At 48.8% G+C, this 13049-nt stretch overlaps 1 protein-coding gene across 5 annotated transcripts in view; it reads left to right on the top strand.

Moving 5' to 3' along the window:
* OTULIN (OTU deubiquitinase with linear linkage specificity) overlaps positions 1 to 13049 on the top strand; it is a 35313-nt gene that overhangs the window by 15561 nt on the left and 6703 nt on the right. For 4 of the 5 annotated variants that reach the window (XM_025270694.3, XM_025270692.3, XM_025270695.3 and 1 more), the window contains 3 exons: positions 1438 to 1581; positions 8325 to 8450; positions 11318 to 11587. In XM_025270694.3, the coding sequence (XP_025126479.2) occupies positions 1438 to 1581; positions 8325 to 8450; positions 11318 to 11587 (540 nt within the window). The remainder of the gene's footprint in view (positions 1 to 1437; positions 1582 to 8324; positions 8451 to 11317; positions 11588 to 13049) is intronic. The other variant, XM_025270693.3, reaches the window with a different exon arrangement.

Genomic DNA, 13049 nt, shown 5'->3' with positions numbered 1-13049 from the left:
ATTTCATGGTGTCCTTTTAAGAGGAGTGTGCTCAAATTAGTCCGTTTGGATGGCCGTGTTTGGGTGACTGAGCATGTCACCGAGAATTTTCATTTCCTTGTTTCACTTCCAGGCTGAATAATAATGACATTTCAATCCATTTTTTAAAAAACAGAATTTATCCAGGCACCTCCAAGACAATACATATAGTCTTTTATGTATTTCATGGAAATTTGGGGTACAGGGTGTTATTTTTAATATGGAGACATAGCCAGGTAAAGAATCCACCTGTCAACACAGGGAGATGCAAAAGATGAGGGTTTGAGCCTTGGGCCAGGAAGATTCCCCTTGCGTAGGAAATGGCAGCCCACTCCAGTGTTCTTGTCTGGAAAATCCCATGGATAGAGGAGCCTGGTGGGCAATAGTCCATAGGGTCGTAAAGAGTCAGACACGGCTGGGGGATTGGGCACATAAGCTGGGTACATCTCTTTTCTTTCCTGTCTCCTCATTAAAGAGTTTCAGTTCAGTTCAGTTCAGTCGCGTCCGACTCTTTGCGACCCCATGAATCGCAGCACGCCAGGCCTCCCTATTCATCACCAACTCCCGGAGTTCACTCAGACTCATGTCCATCCAGTCAGTGATGCCATTCAGCCATCTCATCCTCTGTCGTCCCCTTCTCCTCCTGCCCCTAATCCCTCCCAGCATCAGAGTCTTTTCCAATGAGTCAACTCTTTGCATGAGGTGGCCAGAGTACTGGAGTTTCAGCTTCAGCATCATTCCTTCCAAAGAAAGAGTTTAGGGTCAACTTAAACACAGACCAAAGCCTTCAGATTGCTGGTTATTAATAAGTGAGTGTTACACCAGTTGCTTAGAAAGGGACATACGACTTCAACTTTGGGGGCAACTAGCATTTTAATGGAGAAGGCAATGGCACCCCACTCTAGTACTCTTGCCTGGCAAATCCCATGGATGGAGGAGCCTTGTAGGCTGCAGTCCATGGGGTCGTTAGGAGTCAGACACAACTGAGTGACTTTACTTTCACTTTTCACTTTTATGCACTGGAGAAGGAAATGGCAACCCACTCCAGTGTTCTTGCCTGGAGAATCCCACGGACGGGGGAGCCTGGTGGGCTGCCGTCTATGGGGTCGCACAGAGTCGGACACGACTGAAGCAACTTAGCAGCAGCAGCAGCATTTTAATAATACTTAGTGTCCTATTCTATATGTTCTAGTATGTTGCGTCTGCTACATATGCTGATATTTTGTATGATACTAACGTTCGTTAATTTCTTTTGATGAATAAAAAAGGAATTAAAATATCCTGCAGGAAAGACTTGGCCATTCTTCCTCTGATCGGGGTGGGGGGCTTGGGGGGCACATTTCTTCCACACGAATAAAATTCTCCCTGCTCTCTGAGGTCAGTAATGACCATTTGAATTCTTTGATGATTTTTGCGCAGGGCTATGAGGAGGTGTCTCAGAAATTCACCTCCATCAGGCGAGTCCGCGGAGATAACTACTGTGCGCTGAGGGCCACGCTGTTCCAGGCCATGAGTCAGCCGGCGGTGCTGCCCTCCTGGCTGCAGGACCCGGAGCTCACGCTGGTACGCTGCCACCGCAGGTTTGAGTCTGCACTGTTTCTCCTCGTTTCTGCAGCAAAGACTTCCCTTGTCTGCCCGCGCTGTGTGCTGGTGCTTGCCTGCAGTGCGACGTCAGCGTGCAGGTTTCTGCAGCTTTCTGTGGCTGGGATGGCTTTGCATAGTGAAGCAACCAAAAACGATTGTTATTTCCCGGAGGAGAAAGATGATAAAATTTATTTAGCGCCTCAGCTGAACTAGAGAGCAGGGGTTTGTTTAGGGCTTGCCCAGAGCACTGAGGGCAGTTTGACTTCCGGGTCACAGTCTCCACCAAGTGGGCTTTATATTATACTCTCTGAGAACCTGCTGGGGTTTCCAAAGGCACGTTTCTGGGCTTCTGGCTCCAGTTCAGGGAATCAGCATTGTCTGGAGAGTGTTAGGAAGGTCATAGGCTTGGTACGTGACAGGGCGGCAACACCGGCAGAGAGATGGTTGCTGTCAGCTGGGGGAGGCTTCCTGGGGAGGGGAGGGTTGGGGGCTCTGTCCCTGCCTGGCCCTCGTTAGTTGTTTTGAATCTGCAGCCTGACAGTGACACCCCAAGAAGTCACGTTACCCCTGTGTCGTGTATCCATGATGAACATCAGCTGAGGTCACGATAGGTTAGATGATAGACCATCCCTCGAGAGCTTGGTGGGCAGTCATGGTTGAGTGGAGCTCACAATATGACATTAATTGGAAGAAAATGGGAAATCTTGGGCTTGTCTTAACCCCCCCAAACCAAAACCCAAAGTGTCAGCTCTGGGAGATGTGCCTCCCCAGCAACTTAGGGGAAAAAAGTCAGGATTTTACTGGATCACAGGCCCAGTAGCAGCCCACAGGTGTGCGATGGCCTCAGTGATGAGGAAGCCTGTTTTGTAATGAAAGGGATAGGTAGGGAGTTTGAGGTGGACATGTACACACTACTATATTTAAAATGGATAACCAGCAAGGACCCACTGTGCAGCACAGGGAACTCTGTTTACTGTTATGTGGCAGCCTGGATGGGAGGGGGAGTTTGGGAGAGAGTGGATACATGTATACGTATGGCTGAGTCCCTTCACTGTTTACCTGAAACTCACAGCATTGTTAATCGGCTATATACCAATACAAAATAAAAAGTTTTAAAAAAACAAAGGAATACTTCTAAACATAGGCAGTGACAGCCTGTCTTGAACTGGGCTGGTCAGATCCCATTTTAGGGACTGTGGACAGCTCTGTGCCTGTACCCTCGGGACAGAAGGGCATGTGCCCGAGGCAATCTGTCTCCTGGGAACAGTTGAAGGAGCTGGAGAATTTGCCTGGAATAAAGACTTGTAGAGGATACTGGCTGGCAGCTCAGCTAATTGCAGATCTGTTAGGTGGTCGGGGTGTTACATAGTCTCCGAGCACAGCCAGGCCCAGTGGGTGGAGAATACTACCTGTCTGCCTGGAGATACCATATATATGGTATATATGGTATACCATATATACCATATACCACTCTATAAAGTGGTATGAAAGCAGCACCCTTGTGTAAGCTGTCTAGATGACATCTGTGAAAGATTCTTCTAATCAGAGATGCGTCATCTCAAGCTGATTTCTCAGTATTAGCTTATTTCTTTTTTCAATAAAGAAGCAAAAAGAAATCGATACAGTAGGCTTTTTTAGCTTTGCAGGTTATGCTAAGTATTAGCACTGAAATATTTTGGAAATGTTGGTCAGCTTGCCTGTGGACCTGAGCCGCTGCTGGGGTAGCAAACACGAGCAACTTCACTCAGTTTTGCTTTAACTTCTGTTTGCTAACCGAAGCTTAAATTACAGCTTGTGACATAAAGTGCTTCTCAAGTGTAGGCTCTTTTCCTTTGAACTTTTTACTTTAAGGAGCTGCTTAGATTTATGAATTTAATTGATGTAATGAATTAGAATTCTTTTACTTTCCAAGAAACTCGGGTGCAGGTTACTTTCCAGGTAACTCTGGTCCACGTAGTTAAGCATATAAAATATTCCCCGTAAAAGTAAAGCACTACGTCCCTTTTGTTTTACTGACAGGATCCATCTGGGTAGGGTCATCTTTCATACTGAAAACAGTCTAGGTGGACTGTGCTTGGTTTCTGATGGTTATGAGAACATGTTGTGTGTGTGAGTTGTGGGGCTTTAAGGTGGTTTTCCTGGCTGAATTTGAGTCATATGGAAATTCTCAAGCATTCTAATTTCTTCCCTTTTCTGTATGTATCAGCCAATCAGTAGAGTTTTTCTCTTGGGAGCATAATCTCATTAGTTAGTCACAGTGGTATTATTTTTGTCATCTAACCTTTATTGAATGCCAGGAGGCCTGCGTCAGAAAAAAGCTCATCATACCTGCCGGGGGTGTCATATAAAAGTCTATGAAACTTTTCTTGCTCTCCTGCAGCCAGAAGACTTGTCCCTGTGTTAACTTTTTGGCCCCCAGCATCTTGCCTTGATTTGAGCCTTTTCCCGGGAGGGTCTGTTTGGTGATGTGTCTGGAGCAGGTGGCACATGTACCTCATGTTTCTTATTCGAGGTGACAGCGCAGGAGGGGCGCGTAGACCGGGTGCTGCCCTTGCCCAGCGCAGGAGGGGCACGTAGACCGGGTGCTGGCCTTGCCCAGCGCAGGAGGGGCACGTAGACCGGGTGCTGCCCTTGCCCAGCGCAGGAGGGTCGCGTGGACTGGGTTGCTGCCCTTGCCCAGCACAGGAGAGGTGCATAGACTGGGTTGCTGCCCTTGCCCAGCACAGGAGGGGCGCATAGACTGGGTGCTGCCCTTGCCCAGTGCAGGAGGGATGCGTAGACTGGGTTGCTGCCCTTGCCCAGCGCAGGAGGGTCGCGTGGACTGGGTTGCTGCCCTTGCCCAGCACAGGAGAGGTGCGTAGACTGGGTTGCTGCCCTTGCCCAGCACAGGAGGGGCGCATAGACTGGGTGCTGCCCTTGCCCAGTGCAGGAGGGATGCGTAGACTGGGTTGCTGCCCTTGCCCAGCGCAGGAGGGTCGCGTGGACTGGGTTGCTGCCCTTGCCCAGCACAGGAGAGGTGCGTAGACTGGGTTGCTGCCCTTGCCCAGCACAGGAGGGGCGCATAGACTGGGTGCTGCCCTTGCCCAGTGCAGGAGGGATGCGTAGACTGGGTTGCTGCCCTTGCCCAGCGCAGGAGGGGCGCATAGACTGGGTTGCTGCCCTTGCCCAGCGCAGGAGGGGCACATAGACTGGGTTGCTGCCCTTGCCCAGCGCAGGAGGGGCGCATAGACTGGGTGCTGCCCTTGCCCAGCGCAGGAGGGGCGCATAGACTGGGTTGCTGCCCTTGCCCAGCGCAGGAGAGGCGCATAGACTGGGTGCTGCCCTTGCCCAGACTAGTCTCTCACCTCTCCCAGCTGTCGCGTGCCCTTGCCTGTGGCCGCCATCCCATCCCTGTTCTCATCCCGGCCCCTCCTCTTGGTCCTCCCTCAGGAAGTCCGCCCTCATAGGGGTCTTGCTGAGTGAGAGGGTGGTGTGGCGTGACCGGAACAAGTCAAGGTGGAACCACGTGTGAGCACAGATGGGTGGAGAGACCCACAGAGACTGGCAGTGTGCGCCGTGGAGGGCGGGTGCCTGGACCACCTCCCCTGGAAGTGGGGTCTCTCCATCACCAGATAGCACCGTGTAACTTTCGTAAGGACACATCTCAACATGTGTTAACACACGTGCCTAAAACAAGCAGATCAGCTGATACCTAACGCTGTCTACCAAACACGAAAGTCTTACAGGAGTTTGGCTATGAAAGTCTCTGAGTATTTCCTGTCCATCTTCCCACTAAATTAGAATAACTCGTATCCGATCATAAGAATTAAACCATGCTTGCTGTTAGAACTTGGTGTAAACGATTTGAGTTTAAAATGGGCTGGGCTTGCTGTTAGATGCACAGTAACCATCTGACAGCAAGTCAGTCTCCGTTTCCCCCGATGCTGGAATCTCTGAATTGCCGAGGCCCTCTTCTGACCGCGACCACCCCAACCCCCCTCCTCAGCACTACGAGTCAGACAGGTCCTGGGACACCCGAGCTTGTATGTGAATCTGTAGACCTGGAGCCAGCCTCGGCCCCAGCCTGCCGGCCACCTGCTGTGCTAAACGTCCCTTGACCTGAGCATGCATTTATCTCATCAGGAAATCTGTGCAGTGAGCCCAGAGAAGCCCCATGCCCTGTAGCTGGCAGTATCTGCTTGCACTCACATCTGGGGAGAGGCTGTCCACAGCCCTTGGCATCATCCCTTGCTCCTGGAACACATTTGGTTTCAGGACATGACAGGGCAACAGGAAGCGCAGGACCGAGAGCCTCCCTTGGTGTGAGCTCGGTAGAGGAGGGCCAGGCCACGCTTCCTGCACTGCTCAGCTGCTCTGGCCTTGCCGTCACAGCCCATCTCACAGTCTGGCTGCTCCTCACCGCCTGTCTTCAGGTCTGGGCTCCTTGTGTGCTGTGTCTGCCTCCGTCCAGACCCCGGTCTCTGTGGTGTTGACTGTAGTCAGATCATCTGACCCTGACCTTGACCCTGACCTTGGATGTGGCTTGCTCTGGCTCTTCTTAAACTTGGGCAGCACCTGGGTCCCTCAAGAGGTGGTGTCCTTTGGGACAGGGGTTCCGTTAAGTTTCAGAATGTCTCTGAATGGGTGGGACCTGTGGCGGTGTTTGCTTAGAGTAGGATAGACTGTATCAAAACTCATATTATGAGTTTGGGGAAGGACACGTTTTTGGTATATGCTGTCCCTTTAGTCATAGTACTGATTTCAAGGATTATGGACATTTGCTAGAGAAAATAGGCTTTTAAAAAATATTTCAGTCACAAATGAAATTACACCAAAGCTGATTGCCTGCTTTGTTAAGTATTTCCCATCATTGTTTCCTGTTTTTAATTTTGTTTCTTCCTTAAATCTCCTTTACTCTAAGAGAAGTCCAGTCTCTGAGTGTGCAATGTAAAGGAATAGCCTTGTATGTGTGACGTGTGTCTCATGATCCCCAAAAGCATTTAAAGTTATACTCTTTCTTCTTTTTTTTTAAATCTGAGTAAAGGATTTCAACTCCCATTATTCTTTCCTCATAGTTTCTTTTCACACCTCAATTTTGGGGCTTTTTCCAGGATCTCCACATCTCCCAGAAGTATACAACCCTGGAGAATTACTCCAGTGACAATTTGGTCCATGCCTGGAAGGAGCGAGGGAATGGACTTTTATTTGGGTCCTCTGTGGAGTTAGGTCTTTGGGGTCTCTCGAGTACTTGAGTGCTATGCCTGCTTTGTGGGTCCCGACCCAGTGTCCCGTGATGCTCACGTGCTCTCCCGGGCTTCCCCCTACCCCGTCTCCCGGCTCACATCTGTGCAGCCGGTACTTTCTGCTCATTGCGCTTCTTTGTGCTCAGTTGGGATTGCAGCGTGTTGACACTTGAGGGCATTTTAGGTTCTGGTGAGAAACCAGAGGGCCTAACAGAAGGTTTGCGGGAGAACCGCCCACATGTTGCTGAAATGCAGGACGGCGTGGGCGCAGCGCTGGGCTCCTCTTGGGTGGGACGGGGCGTCGTTTGTCATCATGATAAGTGAGAACGCAACCCTCCCACCCCCACGAGCGAGTAAGTGTAGATGGCCTCACTGTGGTAACTAGCTGAAGAGGAGCTCAATCCCTGTAGTGGTTTTGTCTCTTTGGAGAGATGAAACCCCACTAGTTTCTCATGATTGCTGTAGATCGAGAAGGTGAAACTGAGTTACCATTCACGAAGGGTCTTCAGTGTCTTAGATTCAGGAGAATAGAGCATACGGCTTCGTTTAAAACTGTATTTATGATTGTTAAGCTCCGGTTCCAGGGAAGAATTCATCATTCTCTAATGGTCTTTTGACTTGGAAGTGAACTGTTCTCCCTTTCTGCGTTTATAGCACTGAGGTGACATGCCCATGCCCAGCCCAGTAACGTGGACTTCTCCTGACACACCCTAGACTCCTGGGAGAGTCTGGGTTCCCATGCTGACATCGATTGAGTTTTGTCCCAGCTTGCCTTTCAGACTCCAGATTCTACTGATGATGAGGGGAAAACAAAGTAACAGACACTCCAGGAAAAAAGGCCGAGTGACGGTGTCCTTTCTCTAACGAGCCAGGCCAGCCTGGTCCCTTAACCCTTGCTTCTTATTCGCAGTTGTAGTCTTTTATCTTGCTTACACTGATTAGGTACTTAAACTGGAGACCATCTTGTTCCTTTTTCATCTTAAAACTATGATGATAGTGTAAAAATTGGAAATTAGGTTTTGTTTTCCTAGTCAGGAAAGGAGCAGGTTTTTGCTGTTTCCGGACCATCTCATTAGACCCAAAGTGCCTTCCTGAGTCAGGCCATCAGGGAGTGGCAGGGTGAGGGCCATTGAGCCCAGCTGGTGCCCGGGTGGGTTATGCCAAGACCTGTGTGGACACTGCCTTCACACACCCTTACACAGAGCTCTGGAGTGTTTCTGGCTGTGGCGGGAGCCCAGCAAGGTAGACCGTGCCTTTGGGCCTCACCAAGAACCGCCTTGTCACTCTAGCAGCCCTCCGCAGGGTGGCTGTTTCTGACCTCCTGACTTCTAGATTTAGGTCCTCTGACCTAAACCCAGACAGATATGCAAAAATTAATTCTGGAAACAGAGGCCGCAAGGTCGGTCTCCTAGGGTACGTTGTTTCTCACAGCTTGGCTTGTGCAATGGACTGTTTGGAATGTTAACCTTTTTTCTTTCTTCTGTTTCTTGATAACTCTAGTTGCCAGAAAAGCTCATAAGTAAATACAGCTGGATCAAGCAGTGGAAGCTGGGACTGAAATTTGAGGGGAAGAGCAAGGACCTGGTGGATAAAATTAAGGAGTCCCTCGCTTTACTGAGGAAGAAGGTTTGGAACATGTAGTTTTCTTTGATAAGTACAGAGCTCTGACTCCCAATTGCCCCAGCACACCGCTTCTTAGTCCTCACTTAGTGGGTTACAGGCTGCCCAGGTGGCTCAGCTGTAAAGAATCCACCCGCCAATGCAGGAGATGTGAGTTCGATCCCTGGGTCGGAAGGATTCCCCTGGAGAAGGAAATGGCAGCCCACTCCAGTTTTCTTGCCTGGAGAATCGCATGGATGGAGGGGCCTGGTGGGCTACAGTCCATGGGGTTGCCATGAATCAGACGTGCCTGAGCGACTAAGCAACAACGGTGGGTTACCACTTGCTCTTGGCTGGATTTTACGCAAAGTGATTCTAAACAAACACAAACTCTTCCTCTGAGGTGTTTGGTAAAATGAAGAGGTATCAACATCATACACTCTCAGAGGAGATGACATGTTAAGTGAAATGTTTAATTTTGTTTAAAGCAAACCTTACAATAGTAGTCTTTTCTTCTAAGTCATACTGACAAGTGTCAGGGATGTCATTTGGTCCATATCTCGTACAATATCATCAGCGATATGAGTGCTCATTTATTAAATTCTTCCCAATTATGTTCATGTTTTAAGATTCTGTCCATATTTCTTAGGCATGTTTTCTTTTACAACAATTGTCCAGGGCAGTAGATTTAATAACTTGTCTTTTGAAAACGGTCCTCAGGGTTTCTCTGAAGCAGAGTTGTGAGAAGGCACTTGGTCAGCTGAGCCCCAGTGATTTGGTCAATAAACCCTCCCTCCGTGGCTGTCTGCTGTCTTACGTGGGTGGGGTATCCTGCTTGCACGCCGGCCCACATGGACCTCTCGGGTGCTGGCCTCTGAACAGCCCGGACGCTCTCCTCACCAGGAACCCTGGACGCAGGGCCTGTTCGTTGTTCCGGGCTTCGTAGATGGAGTAGGGAGGGATGTCAGGCGGCGTCAGGCATCGTCTTTCAGGACCCTTCCTAGCACACACCCCAGTCATCAGCCTCTTAACTGTGGTCTGCTGCCCCGTGACACTTGCAGCCTCACCAGAGACTTCATACACTTCATATGTGCCAGGCTGCACCTGAAGTTTCTATTATGTAATTGTCACCACCAGCAGGCATTGTCACTGTGGTTGTCCTCACTTTACAGACAAGGAGACCGTCCTGTTCATTCCTTTACAGCCAGTGCTGCCCTGAGCCTGACGCACAACAGGCATTTGGGAAATACTTCGTTGAATGAGTGGAGGACCCTGACTTCCTGGAGCCTAGTTTTTATTTATAAAAATGAGAAATGTGTGCTGGAAAATAATACTGTTGAAGAAGGACTAGTGATAAAGATGTGGGAGCAAGAGAAGGACAGAGGGGGTCTGTTCGTGTTGCCTGTTGAAGCAGAAGACAGGATTAGAGGGGCTGGAGCCCCGCACCGCCCCAGGCAGGCCCTGGCTTAGCAGCGGGTGGAGCACAGGGCTCTGGCCTCGGGGAGTGAACAGGACGGTCAGCATAGCCACTGTTGACCATCCATTTTAACTCAAATTTTTAAGTTCTTGAGAAGTCACTTTTTACACCTAGTAAAGACACACCTAGTAACTAGATCTTGATTTGGGGGAATGTTCAAGTGATTCCAATTTATAATTATTCCATTAAAATTATTCATTAATAATCTGGGCCAGCACTGCTGACACCTCGTAGGTACCAGGCTGTACACTAAAGTTTTCTGTATTACGTAATTCTAACACCAGCAGGGCATCATGGTTGTGGTTGTGCCCACTTTACAGGCGACGAGACTAAGGCCCTGCAGGGGCCAGCAGCTGCTGGGTGGCGAGGCCCTTGTTCCATCCTGACTCTGACTCCAGAGCCTTGCTCTCACCTGCCAGCTTGGTCTACTCCTGGAGAATATGAGATGTTGTAGCTTTCAGAGTCCTGTGGCACAGTTATCACCATTTAAATGTACTCTTGAATTAAAAAATTGAATGGTTTTGCAGAGGACCAGTAGTTACTGATTATACACAAGGATTAGTTTTGTGTTGGCATCTCTTATTCACAAAGAGATTCTTAACTTATAACCACTTATAGGGTTTTCTTCTTCACTTAAAGAGTTAGCATTTGTTAGCTGAATACCTGATTGTTGTCGTTCAGTCGCTGTTGTTCAGTCATATCCGACTCTTTGTGACCCCATGGACTACAGCACGCCAGGCTTCCCTGTCCTTCACTACCTCTCAGAGTTTGCTCAGATTCCTGTTCATTGAGTTGGTGATACTATCTAACCATCTCATCCTGTGTTGCCCCCTTCTCCTTGAATACCTGATTCTCCTTTAATCAGAAGTCAATATGAATTTCCTGAGTAGATTTATTCATCTGAAACTCAAGTAAGCTTTTAATAAGAGGTTAGAAGGCTAAGTTTAGTAAACAGGTATTCAGGAGATGTCACAGTCTTCTTTGCCCGTCTTCACGATAAGGTTGGCTTGGTGTTTCTGGGTGGTATCAGCTGCCATAAGCCCCTTAAAGGGGAGGAGTGATTTCAGCTATGCTCTAGGGCATTATCACACCAGATCGCTCCTCCTTCAAATATTTATTGACTGGTTCTGTTTCTTGGCCTGGGAAGATACGAGAGTTGAAATTTCCATCCCGTGATCCTAGAGTGTGTCCTTAGTGCGGTATACTTTTGTATCAGGTTACCAGGGGAAAAGCTGAATAAGGAAAGCGTGTGGTCTAAAGAGTACAGTTGTTTGAGCTGGAAGATTGAATACTGAGTGTTGGTACATGACCTGTGGTCACCTACGTATTCTGAAAATAATTTTGTGTTCATAGTGTGGGGTTTTACCAGGGACTTTCAGAACAACAGTTTAATTATTATGTAACTTTCTTATTATAGTGGGCAAGCCTGGCTGAACTGAGAACTGCGGAAGCAAGGCAGATGGCTTGTGATGAACTGTTCACAAATGAAGAAGAGGAGTACAGCCTCTATGAAGCTGTCAAATTCCTAATGCTGAACAGAGCCATTGAACTCTATGACGATAAGGAGAAGGGAAGGGAAGTGCCATTTTTCTCTGTGCTTCTTTTTGCTCGGGATACGTCAAGTGACCCTGGTCAGCTGCTGCGCAACCATCTGAACCAGGTGGGGCACACTGGCGGCCTGGAGCAGGTGAGTTGCGCCTTTGGGAGTACATTAGCCCAGGGCGGCAGCCTTCAACTACTGCCTCAGTTATTGTGGGTCTGGAGCTCAGGAGCCCTGCCGTAGTGTGGTTCTGGCTCAGGGTCGCAGGAGGTTGCAGTTGAGTCTTGCTCAGGGCTGCAGTCTCCAGAGGGCTCGACTGCAGCTGGAGGGTCCACTTGCAGCCTGGTGCACACTCACCTGGCTGTTGGCGGGAGGGCTCAGTCCCTCACTGGGGGTCAGTGGGAGGGCTCAGTGCCTCGCTATGTGGGGCTTTCCATAGGGCTGTTCAAATGTCCTCCTGACGTGGCAGCTGGCTTCTCTCAGAAGGTGGTCCAAGAAGACAGCCAGGATGCTCCAGTGCCTTCTGTGGTCTAATCTTGGAACTCACTCACTGGCACTTACACTAGGTTCTGTTTGTTAGAAGCAGAACATGTCATTCTTCCCCACACTCAAGTCAAGCATGCCGAAGAATTGTGAGCCTATTTTTTAATTAATTTATTTATTTTTAATTGGAGGATAATTGCTTTGGAATACTACATTGGTTTCTGCCATGCGTCAACATGAATCAGCCGAGGGTATACATATGTCCCTTCCCCTTTGAACCTCCCTCCACCTCCCAGCCCTCGAGGGTGAACCTGTTTTATACCCACCAAGGTGTCTCAGCCTGGGCTTTCTCCTGACGTGTGGTGGATGGGACCAGAACCCTTGGCTCCAGAAAGAAACCAAGCCCTGGGAAGGAGTCCTCTGAAGGGTCCTGTTTAATCTTGGCTGCTGTCGCTGTATTAGGTAGCATCCTTTAAAAATAGACTTTACCCAGGAGAGCCAGCCTGCTCTTGGATCTTCAACAGATAGGTTAAGTTTGGAGTTTCACCCACAGACCCAGCATGGTGCTGTCCTGTGGGTCACCCGTTGACTCACCACACTCTGCTCTCTTTCTTTGTTGGGTCATCACGTTGCTCTGAACAGCCTAAGTTCTTCTTTAGTCGAATAGCCAACCACTTGAGAAGCATGGTTGGTGACATTGTACAGGAGACAGGGATCAAGACCATCCCCAAGAAAAAAAAATGCAAAAAAACAAAATGGCTGTCTGAGGAGGCCTTACAAATAGCTGTGAAAAGAAGAGAAGTGAAAAGCAAAGGAATAAAGGAAAGATACACCCATTTGAATGCAGAGTTCCAAAGAATAGCAAGGAGAGATAAAAAGCCTTCCTCAGCGATCAATGCAAAGAAATAGAGGAAAACAATAGAATGGGAAAGACTCGAGATCTCTTCAAGAAAATTAGAGATACCAAGGGAACTTTTCATGCAAAGATGGGCTCAATAAAGGACAGAAATGGTATGGACCTAACAGAGGCAGATGATATTAAGAAGAGGTGGCAAGAATACACAGAAGAACTGTACAAAAAAGATCTTCATGACCCAGATAATCATGATGGTGTGATCACTCACCT

Source organism: Bubalus bubalis, chromosome 19 (genome assembly GCF_019923935.1).
Source record: "Bubalus bubalis isolate 160015118507 breed Murrah chromosome 19, NDDB_SH_1, whole genome shotgun sequence".
In the NCBI taxonomy this organism is placed as follows: Eukaryota; Metazoa; Chordata; class Mammalia; order Artiodactyla; family Bovidae; genus Bubalus; species Bubalus bubalis.
This window is presented reverse-complemented; position numbering and strand designations above follow the sequence as displayed.